This window comes from Lithobates pipiens, unplaced genomic scaffold (genome assembly GCF_037356315.1).
Source record: "Lithobates pipiens isolate NorthernLeopardFrog02 unplaced genomic scaffold, aLitPip1_a1.2 Scaffold_13, whole genome shotgun sequence".
Taxonomy (NCBI): domain Eukaryota; kingdom Metazoa; phylum Chordata; class Amphibia; order Anura; family Ranidae; genus Lithobates; species Lithobates pipiens.
This window is the reverse complement of record NW_027507718.1, coordinates 169,445,710-169,463,787: the sequence shown is the minus strand read 5'-3', so window position 1 is coordinate 169,463,787 and position 18,078 is coordinate 169,445,710. Positions and strand designations below refer to the sequence as shown.

At 42.9% G+C, this 18,078-nt stretch overlaps 1 protein-coding gene across 15 annotated transcripts in view; it reads right to left on the bottom strand.

Moving 5' to 3' along the window:
* Positions 1 to 6,952: 6,952 nt before the first annotated feature.
* UNC13A (unc-13 homolog A) overlaps positions 6,953 to 18,078 on the bottom strand; it is a 308,976-nt gene continuing 297,850 nt past the window's right edge. For all 15 annotated transcript variants that reach the window (XM_077475833.1, XM_077475836.1, XM_077475835.1 and 12 more), the window contains 2 exons: positions 15,564 to 15,723; positions 6,953 to 8,224 (listed from right to left, as the gene is read on the bottom strand). In XM_077475833.1, the coding sequence (XP_077331959.1) occupies positions 7,939 to 8,224; positions 15,564 to 15,723 (446 nt within the window). In that variant the 3' untranslated portion in view covers positions 6,953 to 7,938. The remainder of the gene's footprint in view (positions 8,225 to 15,563; positions 15,724 to 18,078) is intronic.

Below are 18,078 nucleotides of genomic sequence, written 5' to 3'. Positions count from 1 at the left end.
AACAGCTTTTGTGTCAGTGGGAGAATAAATGGTTTGCATGAGAACGGTCCATAACAGTCCTTTGACAGTAATCAACAGAGACTGCACACAGGTAGAGTTAGCTATTTTGGTGCTAAAAAAAACTAATGAAAACTCTTCAAACTAAAACAAATTTCTTCAAACTCTCACTTCACTGCTTCTGACTATGGACTTAGAATTAGCCACCGCTGTCAAACTATGCCTATTTACTCATGTAAGCCACACCCCACTTTTGTTGCAGTCACTTGATGGTGGGCCTCCACTCCAGTTTCCTGTGGTTAGCCTAAGTACCTCAGTCGACCTCTGGTCACATCAGAACTCCAGGCAAATTGAGTCTGCTGCTCAACCAGACTCCATAAAATCTCTAATACCTTGTTTGTTCACAATTAATCTTTTTCAGATGGACTGCCTGCATCTAATGAGTCTCAACTATTGCTCATTTTGCATCTGATAAATCTAAGTCTGCTACCCTGCCTGGTTCCAGCTGCCCAGTCTTTTGCCAATGAGTCTTTAGCCATACTATATCTGGGCTGCTAATAAAGGTATCTGCATGCAATTGCATGCCTGCTATTAAAATGACTTTAGCCAACAACAATAGATGATATGGTTACACTTGAAGTTAAGCATGCAGAACAGTTATTATTGTGATTAATACTGTTCTCCCATTTTTTATATTTAAATATATGATGTAACTTCCTGTTCCCCACTGGAGCCCACTCCCAGAAAGCGAAAGGAATGGGAATAAGTCGTATTTCTTTTTTTTTTTTCCCTCTTTCTTCCTGCCAAAATAGGGGTGGAGTTAATTGTTCACAGGTGTATAAAGGTAGTTATACAAACTCCCCCTTGAGCTTGCTCCCTGATTGTGGCTTGCATGTGGATTTTCTGAACACAAGTGGATTTTTTGAACTAAGTGGAGAGTTAATAACCAGGAGTTGTGCTTTGACTGCTTCTGCTTGACTGCTTCTGCTTGCAAGTGTTGTTTTTGGGGGTGTTTTATTTTCTCCCCTCCTTTATTTGATACATTTGCTAGCAGTTTTTAAAAGACCTTTTTTTCTGACACTTTTTAAACAGCATTTTTTTTTTCCCCCCTCTTTCTTCCTGCCAAAATAGGGGAGGAGTTAATTGTTCACAGGTGTATAAAGGTAGTTATACAAACTCCCCCTTGAGCTTGCTCCCTGATTGTGGCTTGCATGTGGATTTTCTGAACACAAGTGGATTTTTTGAACTAAGTGGAGAGTTAATAACCAGGAGTTGTGCTTTGACTGCTTCTGCTTGACTGCTTCTGCTTGCAAGTGTTGTTTTTGGGGGTGTTTTATTTTCTCCCCTCCTTTATTTGATACATTTGCTAGCAGTTTTTAAAAGACCTTTTTTTCTGACACTTTTTAAACAGCATTTTTTTTTTTCCCCCTCTTTCTTCCTGCCAAAATAGGGGAGGAGTTAATTGTTCACAGGTGTATAAAGGTAGTTATACAAACTCCCCCTTGAGCTTGCTCCCTGATTGTGGCTTGCATGTGGATTTTCTGAACACAAGTGGATTTTTTGAACTAAGTGGAGAGTTAATAACCAGGAGTTGTGCTTTGACTGCTTCTGCTTGACTGCTTCTGCTTGCAAGTGTTGTTTTTGGGGGTGTTTTATTTTCTCCCCTCCTTTATTTGATACATTTGCTAGCAGTTTTTAAAAGACCTTTTTTTCTGACACTTTTTAAACAGCATTTTTTTTTTCCCCCCTCTTTCTTCCTGCCAAAATAGGGGAGGAGTTAATTGTTCACAGGTGTATAAAGGTAGTTATACAAACTCCCCCTTGAGCTTGCTCCCTGATTGTGGCTTGCATGTGGATTTTCTGAACACAAGTGGATTTTTTGAACTAAGTGGAGAGTTAATAACCAGGAGTTGAAAACAGGAGTTAAGACAGGAGTCTCTAACCTCCATCCTCCCCTCCATTTTAAAGATCCCACTGCAAGGGGCAACCAGACAGCTTTCCAGAAACATCAGGCTGACAGCAAGCCAGATTCACCGGAACCAGAGTGTTTAAAGGGGACAACCGCAGCCAGGTAAGCTCGCACCTCCACTCCCCCCCCCCCCAGTAATTGTTCCAGGGACTCCGTCCGACCGCCTACGGGGGTCAGGAAGGAATTTTTGCCCCACTGGTGCATTTGGCTGCTACTGTCAGGGGTTTTTCGCCTTCCTCTGGAACAACCATAGGTTAGCATACCCCTACCTCCGGCCTCCTTTCCATTTTTACGCTATCCTAGGACGACTATTCCAGATCACAGCCAGACTTCTTTTCTAAGCGGAGACCTCAACCTTAAGTAAAGGCAGCTGGAACAGCCAGCAACCGAATACAGCCAGCAACCGAATACAACAACTCCTTCCGCATCCATATAGGCACCCCCTGATCAACTTGCGCGCTAATAGCCTCAAGCACGGCGGCAAGTCTGATACCTAGCCCCACCTCAGGATCAATACCCTGATCAGGATCATCTTAGGCCCATAGTACCATCAACAGCATCCACAAACCATGTGCTACTTCAAATACTCAGCTGAAGTTCTGCACAGACTAAGGAACATCAACACCACATTGCCATCTTCCATACAAAAAATACTTCAAAGAGAACAACTATTAAATACCGGACGACAACCAGCTCCCAACCACAGGAAGACATCTACTCGACCACTACAATTAGATTGCGCCTTGAATAACGCCAGGTCTGCAGTCAAACATAGACTGGAAGTACACGACTTCATCATCGAGAACAATGTAGACTGCCTCTTCATCACCAAAAGCTGGTTAACCTCTGACTGCAACACCATCCTCACCGAATTGGTGCCGGAAAACTACAGGATCATAACCGAACACCGGATAGGGAAAAAAGGAGGAGGCCTAGCAGTGATCTTTAAAGGTCACCTGGATCTCACTAAACCATCATCTCAGAACCCAGTGTCTTTTATGGAAACCCTGACGCTACATTTTCAACCAACACCCCATGACACCACTCATATTCTACTGTGCTACAGACCACCGGGACCAAAGTCCAATCTTCTTTCACCCCTCACGGAATCCTTTGCAATGCACACCCTAAAATTCAAAAATTTCCTGGCACTCGGAGATTTCAACCTTTGGGCAAACGAGCCTAAAGACCCCATCGCGACTGCCTGCATCAATCAACTAGAAGAACTGGGTCTACAGCAACTGATAAAGACTCCCACGCATGGGTCAGGACACACCCTGGACCTCATTTTCAAACAGAACATCGACGTCAACATACTCGACAACATAACTCTGCCATGGACGGATCACCACGCCATCAAATTCAAAATCGCTACCAACATCACCAACGCAAAACGGAAACCTGTAACAACGCACTGGACCAGATCGCATAAAAAACTGTACTCCGAAGCCTTCAAAACCACTCTGTCCAAAAAAATATCTACAATAACCTTAAACCACTCTACGGAGGAAACACTCAACTCCCTGAACAAGGCATTACTGCAATCAGCAGACTCGGTAGCACCAAAATGCAGGGCTCTCATCAGGAAGAAAAACTCTGGATGGTTTAATAGCTCCCTCGCCGTACTAAAGCAAGAACGCAGAAGAGCGGAAAGAACATGGAGAAGAAATCCCACCGAGGAAAACCTATTTAACTACAAAGGTCTGACAGAGAATTATCGGAAAGCAATCTTCAAAGCCAAAAAGGACCACTTCTCATATACAATCTCAACGGCCGCAAACCAACCACGGGAACTGTTTAAACTGGTTAATCAATCAATGAATCCGGTGTGCCTAGAACCCCCAGAAAGCGAATCCCAGGATTACTGTGACAAACTGTCTGATTTTTTCATTGATAAAGTCAAAACCATCAGGGAAACAATTTGTCAGAAGAAAACATCCAACCTCAGCCAGCAAAAACATAAAGAGGATGTCCGCACCAACATACCGCAACCGCCGAAATTTTCACTATCCCCAATTACCGTAGACACCGCAAAAAACATCATTAATAAACTGCGTGACAGTACCTCACCTATTGACATCATCCCCACAAAACTACTGAAAGAATGCTCCGACATCGTGGCTCCAACCATAACCCACCTCATAAACCGATCATTCCACGAAGGGATTGTTCCCAGCATCCTCAAACAAGGCATTGTCAAACCTCTACTCAAGAAACCAAACCTGGACCCTCAGGATCCAAACAACCGTAGGCCGATTACAAGCCTCAACACCATTTCTAAGATCATGGAGAAAGCTGTAGTACATCAGCTACAACTTCACCTGGATACTCACAAACTCCTGGACCCGCTGCAATCAGGCTTCCGCCCGGGTCATGGAACAGAAACAGCTCTCCTCAAGATTTGGGATGACGCCCTCGAAGCAGCAGATGACGGAGAGCCGTGTCTCCTCGTACTGCTAGACCTAAGTGCAGCGTTTGATACAGTAGATCACAATACTCTACTCGTCCGCCTCACAGAAGTAGCCGGAGTCCAAGACATAGATCTCCATTGGTTTGCGTCCTTCCTAGGAAATCGGTCACAGACAGTGAAACTAGGAAACTTCCTCTCCGAAACTCGGGCAGTCACCTGCGGAGTCCCTCAAGGCTCTCCATTGTCACCCGTTCTCTTCAACATTTACATTCGCCCACTCCTTCAAATCATCAGATGCTCAGATCTCTGCTTCCACACTTACGCTGACGACACACAACTTTATTTCCGGATCAATGGAAAAAAAGATCACCAACAACAACTTGAAAACTGCCTCAAATCAATAGAGGACTGGATGACCACCAACTCCCTCCAGCTGAACCAATCAAAGACAGAGCTTCTTATCTTACACCCAAATCATAAGCCCGCAACCAAAACCTCCTGGTCTCCACCAACCGTCTTTGGGCAGACTATCTCCCCAAAGACCAAAGCGAAGAGTCTCGGGGTTATTTTAGACGCACAAATGTCAATGGATGCGCAAATAGGATCTGTAGTCAGTCGATCTCACCATCTGCTGCGCATGCTTCGCAGACTCATCCCTTTTATCCCAAAGAATGACAAAGCAGTGGTAGTTGGAACAATCATTAATTCAGGACTGGACTACGCAAACTCGCTTTACATAGGATTACCACAATATCAACTTGCGCGATTACAACTGATCCAAAACACGGCGGCAAGGCTGATAACAGGGAAAAAACCCTGGGAATCCATTTCTCCTTCACTGAGGAGCTTACATTGGCTAACCGTAAAAAATCGGATCACGTTCAAGACCCTTTGCCTCACCCACAAATGCGTGCATAGAGAAGCTCCGCAATACCTAATGGAGAAAATAAATCATTACACACCAAACCGCAGTCTTCGATCAGCCAACAAAAACCTCCTCCTCGTGCCCAAAGCCCGGTATAAATCCAAGGGTGATCGGAGATTCGCTGTCCAAGGGCCTCTGCTATGGAATGCTCTACCAATCAACATCCGCCTGGAAGAAAATCACCTGGCTTTTAGGAAAAAACTCAAGACCTTCCTCTTTTAGCAGATGATCAAAGCTCGCCACAGCGCCTAGAGGCGATTCAGTTCGCATTGTGCGCTATATAAGTATTTCATTCATTCATTCATTTCAGCACACAGTGCAGACAACACACAGGACACCCTGCACAGAACTCAGATGGCACGTATAATGTGCACAAAGCATTCATGGTGCACTCAGGAGATACTGTGTACAGAGAATGCATTTAGGATACACAGCACAAAATGTACCTAAGGACATGAGCACAAATACACATCAGAATTTTCAAACAGACTATATAACACACAACTCATATACACAGTACATATAAGACATATGAAATGTATGCATCATACAAAGTGTTTGAAGGGCCCGCATACACAGCATAAAGTGTACACAGTATATAGACTGTAGAAAGTGTTAGTTTGGCAGAAAAACTATAGGAAGCTATCAATGTTTGCAAATAAGGGTGCATTCTACCATGAGATGTTTGCTAACTTATGTAAAATGAGAACATTAAAAAAGTATTTTGCCTTTCAAACATTGGGCATAATAAAAGTATATAACATGGCAGCATTTAGCCCTTGTAAATATGGTAAAAGTAAGTGCAGGTTACACGGTTTAGTAATAATGCAGAAGGCTACAGAAAGATGGTGCCATATTGCAAATGGCATTATACCTGTGAGGCTTTGGAGTTTCACTGTAACAATGAAGCTGTAACATACAGCCATCTTCGAGTGTCATATTACCAGAGCCTATATGTTGCTGTCTAGTTAGCCACATTTAACATTTTAGCACATCCTTTATGTTTGCAAAGCCCATCAAGGACAACAACACAAGGTTCATGAAAGATGGATGTGTGGCTGGCACAGAAGGAGTGTTAAATTGTCAGTACCCTTGTTTCTGAAACCCTGCTCAAAAATTTTTTTGCACCAAAGGGCCAATTCACACTATTGCACTGTGGTTAGCATTTGAATCAGCTGCCCCACACACCAAAATAAACCAAAAGAGGTGCATGTAGCATTTTTACCAGCAAACCGCAATGCACAACAGTGTTACTGCACGTTGCTGCAACTCACTCTTGTCTGTTGGCAAGTTGTGTAGGGATGCCATAAAAAATGAATGGCACTACATCAAACCAACATGTGTAATATTCTACATGCTCGTTTTTTGGTGTGTTAGGCAGCTCAGTGAAATGAATGGGCTGTGTTACCACAATTTTCATGAATGCATGACATACCACAATAGTGTGAATGGGTCCTTAAACTTAAGTAAACCACACCTTTTCATATTAGCTTAAAGGAATTGGCACGCTTCTAGTTATTATTCATTTTATTATTATATGAAAAAAATAAATGTTACTGGAAAATAAAACTAGAAATCAGACTGCTTATCATGGGCAACCGCTCCACTCTTCTTTGCTGTTGGAGTACACTTTGGATGAAAACTTAAAACATCAAATGCACATTCCTTTCTTTATTTCTATTTAATGGCTGTTATAATAAAATATTTTTACAGAGACCAAAAATGTCCAAGTTAGTGCAAAACATTTTCACATGCACCCAGGAGGAAGGAAAAGGAGGAGGGATATTCTGTACACAATGGACAGGTCAGAGGCAATAGGATATCATCAGCATTTTCCTTCCAAACAGCATGCCACATTTCTCTAATCATATGGGAGTGTCAACCCCTTGTGCAGTATGTGGTGGGAGCTTAGGATGTTTTGCCCTTCTTGTCCTGATCAGAATCTGGGACTTGTAAGCCTGTTTTAGTGCTGGATTATTAGGGCATTTTAAGGATAGGGTAGAGGTGCTGAGCAGTTGGCAGTGTCTTTTTTGCAGTCCAAGGCTTTAAAACAGGCATGAGGTGGAAAGGGTTTACCAAGAGCTTTGGGGATAAAGGTTTAGGGTGGTTGTTTCATAGAAAACTAATACCCATGCAGCACCAATGCACAGATTAAGACACTGGTACAGGAAGATCCTATATACACAGCAGGTGAGGTGCAGGCAACTTAAACGGACAAGTCAAGGAAGGGATAGTGACTACTGTATCCCCTTTTTTTAGGGACACATGGTTTCTCAAACTGCTAATCCTCCCACTGCCAGGGTGCAGTTAACTGCCCAGCAGTTTGATACAGGACATGGGTTAAGGCCCCCTAACCACTGTGCTTATGTAGTCCAGCAGGGCAAACATTAACACAATGGCACATATAAACGCAGCCCTTGGTGGTGTGTATTTGTGTACACCTTATCCATGTCACTGTCAGAAAGGCAGATGAGCATTATGCAGAGCTTGGCAAGCACTGCTGGCAGTGACTTGGTTAAATGTGTTTCAAAATTTATTTTTTAAAATATTTAAACTATCTACAATCTGGGCCTGGGGTGAAAGGCAGTAGAAAGGGTAATCTTGTAATTTAAGGTATGGAAGATGGACCCTACCTCCCTAGCTGCCCTCTTCAGGAGAGCGAGTGTCAGATTTGAGTTTGACAAATTCTTTGGCCACCTCATCATTGTTGCGCTGTGACAAAATTCTTAAAATAGTCAGTCCTGTCTCATCCATATGAATACGTCGTCCAAGTGGCAGCCAGCAGGCACAGCTACCTCTTTGTGCTAGATCTCTCAGCTGCATAACAGCTGTGCCTACTGTTCGGTCTTCACGTGCAAAGCAGTAATCTTTCACACACACCTGAAGTTCATAGCATTCTGGTCCATTTTCATTCCCCAGTGTACTACAAAAAGTAAAATAAAGGGTTAGACATAATTATAAAACAAAAACCTAAAATACGCTAAGCATTTAATTGTGCATCACATTGTTTCTATAATAATGAGTTACATAGTTACAAGATACATAGTTTGTGAGGCTGAAAGACCATCAAGTCCAACCTGTGTGCTAACAACATATTTAAAATGTTACTGTAGGTGGATATGAAAATAAAATAGATGATGGTCACATGTATTTTAGGTACAGGTGTTGCAAAGGTAGCACAGGGACAGCTGGTAGTGGTCACACTTAATCATATGCTGTACCACTCATCCAAGGGGCTTCCTCTGCTCTAAAAAGTGTCAGGAACATACCCCAGCACTTACAGTCACATGTTCTCTTAAATAAATCAGAATGGTTTTATGAAATGTATCTAGACAAATGTTGACTGTCCACAATAAAATGGCACAGAGTTGTGAAAAATTATGAAACCCTGTTCTAATTCACATAGTTGCAATGGTGTCACTGTGTTGAGGACGTGTTACCTGTACAAGTTACACAATTCATGGTATGAATTGTCCATTCCCAGATTGTCCATTCCAAAGATGTTAAAAGGGCATTATGCAGAGTTCACCCTCATGTGCTGGGCCGTGTGTTTGTTGGTCGTTTTTTTTCCCCCATTGTACAGGTCTTTGCAGTCCTCACTAAACTGGACTGTATATTGCAGGTTACTTAGTTTGCGTTTGGCAAATATTTGGATGGTAGACCCTGTAATGCCATGTACACACGAGTGGAATGTACAGAAAAAGTATGATGGGAGCTTTTCAACGTATATTCCGATCGTGTGTTTGCCCCATCGGATGTTTTACGTCAAAAATTCTGACAGACCTAGAAATAGAACATGTTCTAAATATTTCCGACGTAACCAATTTGGGAAAACCGCTCATCTGTATGCCGTTCCGACGGACCAAAAACGACGCATGCTCTGAAGCAAGTACGAGATGGAAGCTATTGGCTACTGACTATTGACCTTCCTTTTTCTAGTCTTGTCGTACGAGTTGTACGTCACCACGTTCTTTTTTCCTTTGGAACTCTGCTGGAAAAGAGTTTATTCCGAAAGAAAAACTGGTTATGTGTACAGGCATAACTGGTTAGGAAATACAAGAAAAACTGCAAGAAAATGTTTGGATTACATAGTTACATAGTTAGTCAGGTTGAAAAAAGACACAAGTCCATCCAGTTCCATTAAAAAAAAAAAAAAATTACATAGTACCGTATATACTCGAGTATAAGCCGAGATTTTCAGCCTCTTTTTTGAGGCTGAAAGTGCCCCCCTCGGCTTATACTCGAGTCATCGCTGTCTGCCCGCTCGATCAGCGTGTCGAGCAGACAGACAGCGGCCATTCTATGATTCAAAAGCCGCGCCTCCGGCTCCGCCTTCGCCTGTGATAGGCGGAACACTGAATTTCCCAGCAGCCTGTGTTCCGCCTATCACGGGCATCTTCTCATCCTCGTACTACGGACGAGGATGATACGACGTCCGTGATAGGCGGAACACAGGCTGCTGGGAAATTCAGTGTTCCGCCTATCACAGGCGAAGGAGGAGGCGCGGCTTTTGAATTTTACAATGGCCGCCGACGAAGAGGGCACGGGACGGAGGCAAGGCAAGGCACGGGACAGGACAGGACGGGACGGGACGGGACGGGACGGGACGAAGGCAAGGCACGACACGGGACGGAGGCTCGGGACAAAGGCTCGGGACACAGGTAGGCTGGACACACACACACACACACACACACACACACACACACACACACACACACACACACGGATGGAGACACACAGGGATGGATGGATGGATGGATGGATGGAGACACACACACACAGGGATGGATGGATGGATGGATGGAGACACACACACACAGGGATGGATGGATGGATGGATGGATGGAGACACACACACACAGGGATGGATGGATGGATGGATGGAGACACACACACACAGGGATGGATGGATGGATGGACACACACACACACAGGGATGGATGGACGGACACACAGGGATGGACGGACACACAGGGATGGACGGACACACAGGGATGGACGGACACACACACAGGGATGGACAGGCATGTCTCACCCTCGGCTTATACACGAGTCAATAAGTTTGCCAGTTTTTTTGGGGGTAAATTGGGGGCCTCGGCTTATATTCGGGTCGGCCTATACTCGAGTATATACGGTACTTCATTTATGCAACTCATATAAAGACACAGTGACACCATTGCAACTAAGGTTTATTAATTAAAATAGGGTTTCATATTTTTTTACACCCCTATGAAGCTTTATTGTGGACAGTAGACTATACAGTAAATAGCAATGCTTTATTCTCAGTTGCAGACATCATGGACCCACCTACAGCAGATTTCAATTGGGTTTAACAGTAAAAAGTCATATGGCTAATGAGATTTTGCAGTGGGCTTGAAAACTAAAAAGCTAAATGACTGTCTGAATTAGACACACTCTACCATTGATACCATAGGACAAAAATCTATTAGTGTTGAACAGAGTTTTCCACCAAGACTACCTTCTGAAATTGTAGAGTAGTTGAATTTACAGAGCAAACTCAGCAAACTCAGCTAATCCAATACACCAACAATAAGGAAGGGCAGATCAACAATTTACCACATTGCTCCTACAGAACAACATTAATAAAATTATAGGAGTTCACCTAAAGGTAAAACTACTATATAACCACATATTGGGGGATGAGGACGAAAAACTCTACCAGAGAGTCTGGACTGTCTTATCCAGCACCAAAATGATGCACTGTTGCAATGAATGCATCCAATTACCAAGTCACCCCACCAGCTGTCACAAGAAAAAGGTGAAAGTCTTTCCCTAATTTATCAGAGTAGACAATGTTTACTTTCAAAATAAAGGTTCACTTTGCAAAGTTAATGTGGTAAAACAAAGTAAAAATTCAATTTGTACAGAATATCCAATCGTGATAGGAAAATGAAAACAAAAAAACAAAACAGGGTTTTTGCTTGCACATGACTGGATAATTAAAGCCAGCATAACATTATCTCTTTCACTAGCTATGCGCCAGGAAGAGTTTGCAATAAATTCAGGTATAAGGTATGGTACAGAAGGTGGAAGAGTTTCCAGTCTAGTAGGACATAAGGCATAATACACGAGGTTGACAATCTTGCAATCTTTTAGGGTATAAGAGAGATAGCAGAAGATGGAAGGGCTTACGATCTATCAGAATATAATTGATATATGCAGAAGGTGAACAAGCTTACAATCTATCATGGTACAAGAGAAGATACAGAAGGTGAAAAAGCATACAATTTTTTAGGGTACCGTATATACTCGAGTATAAGCCGAGATTTTCAGCCTCTTTTTTGAGGCTGAAAGTGCCCCCCTCGGCTTATACTCGAGTCATCGCTGTCTGCCCGCTCGATCAGCGTGTCGAGCAGACAGACAGCGGCCATTCTATGATTCAAAAGCCGCGCCTCCGGCTCCGCCTTCGCCTGTGATAGGCGGAACACTGAATTTCCCAGCAGCCTGTGTTCCGCCTATCACGGGCATCTTCTCATCCTCGTACTACGGACGAGGATGATACGACGTCCGTGATAGGCGGAACACAGGCTGCTGGGAAATTCAGTGTTCCGCCTATCACAGGCGAAGGAGGAGGCGCGGCTTTTGAATTTTACAATGGCCGCCGACGAAGAGGGCACGGGACGGAGGCAAGGCAAGGCACGGCACGGGACAGGACGGGACGGGACGGGACGGGACGGAGGCTCGGGACAAAGGCTCGGGACACAGGTAGGCTGGACACACACACACACACACACACACACACACACACACACACACACACACACACACACACGGATGGAGACACACACACACGGATGGATGGATGGATGGATGGAGACACACACACACACACAGGGATGGATGGATGGATGGAGACACACACAGGGATGGATGGATGGATGGAGACACACACACACAGGGATGGATGGATGGATGGATGGATGGAGACACACACACACAGGGATGGATGGATGGATGGATGGAGACACACACACACAGGGATGGATGGATGGATGGACACACACACACACAGGGATGGATGGACGGACACACAGGGATGGACGGACACACAGGGATGGACGGACACACAGGGATGGACGGACACACACACAGGGATGGACAGGCATGTCTCACCCTCGGCTTATACACGAGTCAATAAGTTTGCCAGTTTTTTTGGGGGTAAATTGGGGGCCTCGGCTTATATTCGGGTCGGCCTATACTCGAGTATATACGGTATATTAAAGAAGGTGGAGAAGCTTGCAATCATTTTGGATATAAGGGAGGATACAGAAGACAAAAGAGAATTTAATGTATTAGTATATAAGAGAAGCTACAGAACTGAGAGCTTACAATTACTTGAGATATAAGTGAGAATACAAAGAGTGGAACAACTTGAAATCGATTAGGGTACTGCATATAGGAATATATAGAAGGTCAAATAATTTGCAATCTATAGGTAAACAGGGTACAGAAATATGGCTGGGGGGGGGGGGGTGCAAAGCTAACAGTCTGCTTAGGGCCCCGTTTAGCTTTAAATAGGCTTAGAGTGACTTGGACATGGATGTCCACAGGAAACCTAATCACACAGACTACCGTATATCTGCTTTTTGATTCCCACCACTTCCTTGAGCACAGACTTTGTGACATCAAATAGGTGCAAAAACAAAGAAAACTGGCATCTCAGATAGTTCAGTCTGCAGCAATCTATATTTTATAGTTTACCCCACCCCAACACATGTTCTGCAGTTTCTTCCCCTATTTTAACATCAGGAGGATTTCTGCATTAAAAATAAAAGGAAAAAAAGAAATAACATCTTTGGTCTTTGCATCTTGCTCTACATGGGTCTGTGGGAGAAGTAGGATGGTGTCAGAACATCACTGTAGCAATAACCACCCAATAGCAATTGGCATTTAGCAGACACAATGCTTATCTAACCTATATTACATAATTTACAAAAATATGGACAGTAGAAAACAGTAAACTAGATATTATACGTTACATGTATTTACAGTCATAACCACACTACACAACATAACATAGTATTCTGAGATCCCCTTCCATACTAATTACTGCTCTTGTATTAAGTACGGGATAGAATAATCCTCAAATACAACAAAGAACAGACCAAGTCCATTCTAGTTACTAAGAAACAGTAATGCATTAACACAAAGAGAGTTACACAACAACATACAGTACAGCAAACTGTATTGTGGGGTGGGAACCTCCAACACCACATCGCACTCTCATATAATGCAGTTCTACCATCTTTTCTCTAGTTATTAAACAACAAATCACACCCTGAGTAAAGTAACCTGAAAAGTTAATACCTGCCCCAGATTTTCTGCCAGCATAATGATTTAATTCTGCAAAGGAAAACAGTGGGTTTCACAAACGTTCACACCCTATATTGTTCTTGGACACTCAGCATCATTCTTGACACATTTTTTGACCCCAAGGTATTGAATTAGGGTGACTGAGTTACCCATGTGGCTATAAAAGCTCTGGTAGGTGCCTCACACATTGAGCCTAGGTTCACACTGACAGCGGGAATGAAATTGTGAGAGTTCAGCTGAAAGAGTTCCTGCATGTTAGCCCCAACTTCGGGGGTGATTTCAGAGACATCTGTGTGCCATTGCTGGCAATAGCCGCCGCTTTGGCATGCGATTTGGCAAATGTCAAATTTCATGCCAAATCGCTGCAATGTGAACCAGGGATCAAACTGAGGAAACCACTTGGATGAGGGGTGAAATGTCTTCAGCATTACAGAACATGTCCAGTTATATGTGGATAACTTCAACACACCATTTCATGACCTGGATGAATGAAAACCTTCACAGACTTAGCACAGCGATAGTACTTGGAAAGGTGGCATATGTATAAGTATTTGTAGACTTTGCATTCAAACCCTGATGCAAGATGCACATGAAACCCTTCCTACTGTAAGGTAACAGATGACCCCTGGGTCTATTGGCCCAGCTATACGGTAAGTATTTTTATATGTATGACTCATAGTGCTTCAGCAGAAGAAGATATTCACAGCTGTGTAGAAAAGCTGAAGGCATTCCAGTCCAAAATAAGGTAAGGAATATAGGAGCATGGACATGGGCGTCCACAGAACTTTTTTCAAGGGGGGCATAATTTTAGGGTCACCCATGCACCTCCCCTTTTTGACAATGTCATTATCACAATATCATGGTCAGAGACTGCAGGCGTAGTACAGTTCCTAAGATTAGTATGGATAATGACCAACAGGCCCTTTTACCAGACCCAGCGAAACTACAGCAGTGATCCCTCCGGCTCTGGGTCCCCACTGGGTCCCCTCTGGTCAGTAGTGTAGCATGTCTGTACCCTGGTCTCTCTGGCTTCCGCACGGCACACTCCTCATTCTTTGTCCTGTAGTGCTCTCTCCCTCAGCTTTTTTCCAGGCTGCAGTCTGTCAATCTCTCTCTTGATCGAGCTGTAGCCTCCTCCCTGTGGAAAATGGGGCTGCCAATCTTTGGGACTACATGTCCCATGATGCTCTCCTCTCCTGGTCTCCTTTGATTCGCCCTCAGTTATGGCCAATAGAGAAGGAATAGAGTGGGCAGGAAGCCCCGATAGCGATGCGACTGTGCTAAATTTAAGATTGATCCCCAATTCCGGGGGGGGGGCACTTGACCCCCCCTTGCCCCTACCTGCGGATGCCCATGAGCATGGATATTTGTGGTGAATATCTAATTCCTAGTCCTTACACACAGTACATACAGATCAGTTCTGAGCAATATACTGACTCTGGGTGCTATAAATTAACATCACCTAGTATTATATATATATTATATGAATATTTTTAAACAAAATCACAGTCCAAACTAAGCGTAAACAATGGAAAAAAGGGAAAAAAATACAAAGACGGTGAAAGAACTTTCCAGAACCATATGCAAACCCCAAAATATGTGTAGATTTTTTTTCCCCTAAGTTAAGCTTGATTCCAATTTTGCCTGCTCACAACCTCCTAAAGGCTTGGTAGTACATGGGGCCAAGCTTGCCTTATGAAGAAAAAGTTGAGAAATGCATATAACTTTATCTGTAAATCCCAGGGTCTACTAATAATTTTGCCATGTGTTTTTTTACTTAACCATGTATGCAATTTTTATCATTTATTTGTATTGCTCAGTTTAAATGGCTCAGTCAGGTTTGCCAGCTTTAATTTAAGTAATATTAACATTTTTATTGTTGGGATTTGTGCTTGGTATGTGATATTGATGTTTGTAGGCATACTCACAATTGGAAGCTCTCGTTGTATTTGGGGGCCCAACTATTATTCTTAGATTTTGTAGTGAATTTTCTCTTTTTGTCACTCAGGTTTGGACCAATCATGTTTACCTCAATGAAAGGGCGGAAAATCCCAGAAGTTTGCCATTTCAGATCATTTGCAGCAACGACTTAAAAAAAACGAAAAACAATTGTAAAATATTGCAAAATTAATTCTATCTGTTTTGGTCAAATACAATTCAAGCAAAATTGAAGCAGCTGCCTATAGCAGCAAACCAGATTTCAAACATCTGGTTTGCTGCTATAGGCAAATAATCTGACTGACTGCTAATAGTAAATTGCCTCAGCTCTGCTCTTGTTTTTTTTCAATATCAATCCTAGTTTATCTGAAGGGCCCCAAATTAGTTTTAGTTTGGAGCTCTTGTTCTGAACTCAGGACTTGGGTGCATCTGACCAAAATCTCTTCAATATAATAAAGCTCAGGTAGAAAAAAGGAATTTGGCGAGGAAATCTAGTACACAGGGCACCTCATGCCAGAATTTGTAAAGAAGAAAATATGGTGCTGGGAAAAAGGGATTATTGCGGTGCCTAATAATAATGAGGTATATAGAAAATGAAATAATTAAATCAGTGATGGAGGCAAAGAAAACTACAAAATATTAAATACAATACATCATTTTAAAAAGAAATGAATACTTATTCTTTATTTAATGGAATAACCATAAAAATATATATCATCAAATACGTTTACAAAAGTACACGATACATTAGATAAAATAATCGTCTACTCAATTTGATATGGTCGAAATTTAATTGCTGGTCAAAGGAGTCCCAACATGTTTCGCCATTACGATGGCTTCTTCAGGGGAAACAATTTTTTGACCCAAGGAGAGACGAACGAGAACTATAAATGATAACAAATAAACATACGAATATTATACAAAGTAGATTAAATGAATGCTGCTTGGTCCTTAGTCAAGGTAAACTCAAAAGTATAGACAATTGAATCTAAGGAATGGGCACATATGAAAAAGGATATGGATTTAATAAAGAGACATTTAGCAATTGAGTACATACCCCCGGCTCACCTCCAAGCACACGACTGGTGGAACACTCTCCACGGGGGGTAAAAAATCCAGCCCTATATATCACCAATGGTGACTGCAGGGGGTAGAGGAAAAACCGATCAACACAAGACTTATAAAGAAATAAAAAAAATAAAAGCTACATATGATGGTATTGACGGGGACAATATCGTACATACCAGATAAGGGGTTAATGTAGGAATTCTACATGAGACAGGGACACCGAACTTTTGGAAAGGTTTGAGATGGAATAAATGCGCTCTCAACCAGCCTAAATGCATAAAAGAGTAAACAGCAACGTTAGATAAGGGGCCTATGATAAATAAATGTGCATAAGTTTTATTTAGCTAATCAGTAAAAAATAAAATAATTTAAAAATAAGCTCACCTGAGCCCAAAATAGGGTTCAATATTGGTTGAATAACCAGGATCAATAATTAATATCTGACAGGAAAACACAGCCTAAGCAAAGGCAAACCAGTGGGCGCAATGTTTAAAGGTAAAGCCCCTATCAGTACAAAAAAGAAAAAAAGAAAAAGAAAAAATAGTCCAAAAACTTTAAGTATCCAACAGCAGGAGAGGCTGAAGAAGTGTGGATCAAACCCAGCTTCGACCTGATAACTAACCTTCGTTCAGCACGCATAACGAATCGGCGTCTCCGCAGAGCCAGCAACCAGCCTGTGGTTCAAGGGTCTTATATACCCCCCACTCTGTCGGCGTTCAAACGTGGACGCCAACAGCGAGCGGACTAAACACAACACTGTGCATGTGCCCGCTACGTGACCCAAGCCTACAGACCCCAGAATACTCTGCAGCTGACAGCGCGTCATCACAACAACAGCGTGACTGATGCGAGTGTCAGCCATAACAATGCAGAGTAGAATAAGATGGAATACGCCGGAATATAAATATTATATTTATATATATTACAACAGCGTGACTGACGCGAGTGTCAGCCATAACAATGCAGAGTAGAATAAGATGGAATACACCGGAATATAAATATTATATTTATATATATTATAACAGCGTGACTGACGCGAGTGTCAGCCATAACAATGCAGAGTAGAATAAGATGGAATACGCCGGAATATAAATATTATATTCCTGGCGTATTCCATCCTATTCTACTCTGCATTGTTATGGCTGACACTCGCGTCAGTCACACTGTTGTTGTGACGACGCGCTGTCAGCCGCAGAGTATTCTGGGGTCTGTAGGCTTGGGTCACGTAGCGGGCGCATGCGCAGTGTTGTGTTTAGTCCGCTCGCTGTCGGTGTCCACGTTTGAATGCCGACAGAGTGGGGGGTATATAAGACCCTTGAACCACAGGCTGGTTGCTGGATCTGCGGGGATGCCGATTCGTTATGCGTGCTGAATGAAGGTTAGTTATCAGGTCGAAGCTGGGTTTGATCCACACTTCCTCAGCCTCTCCTGCTATTA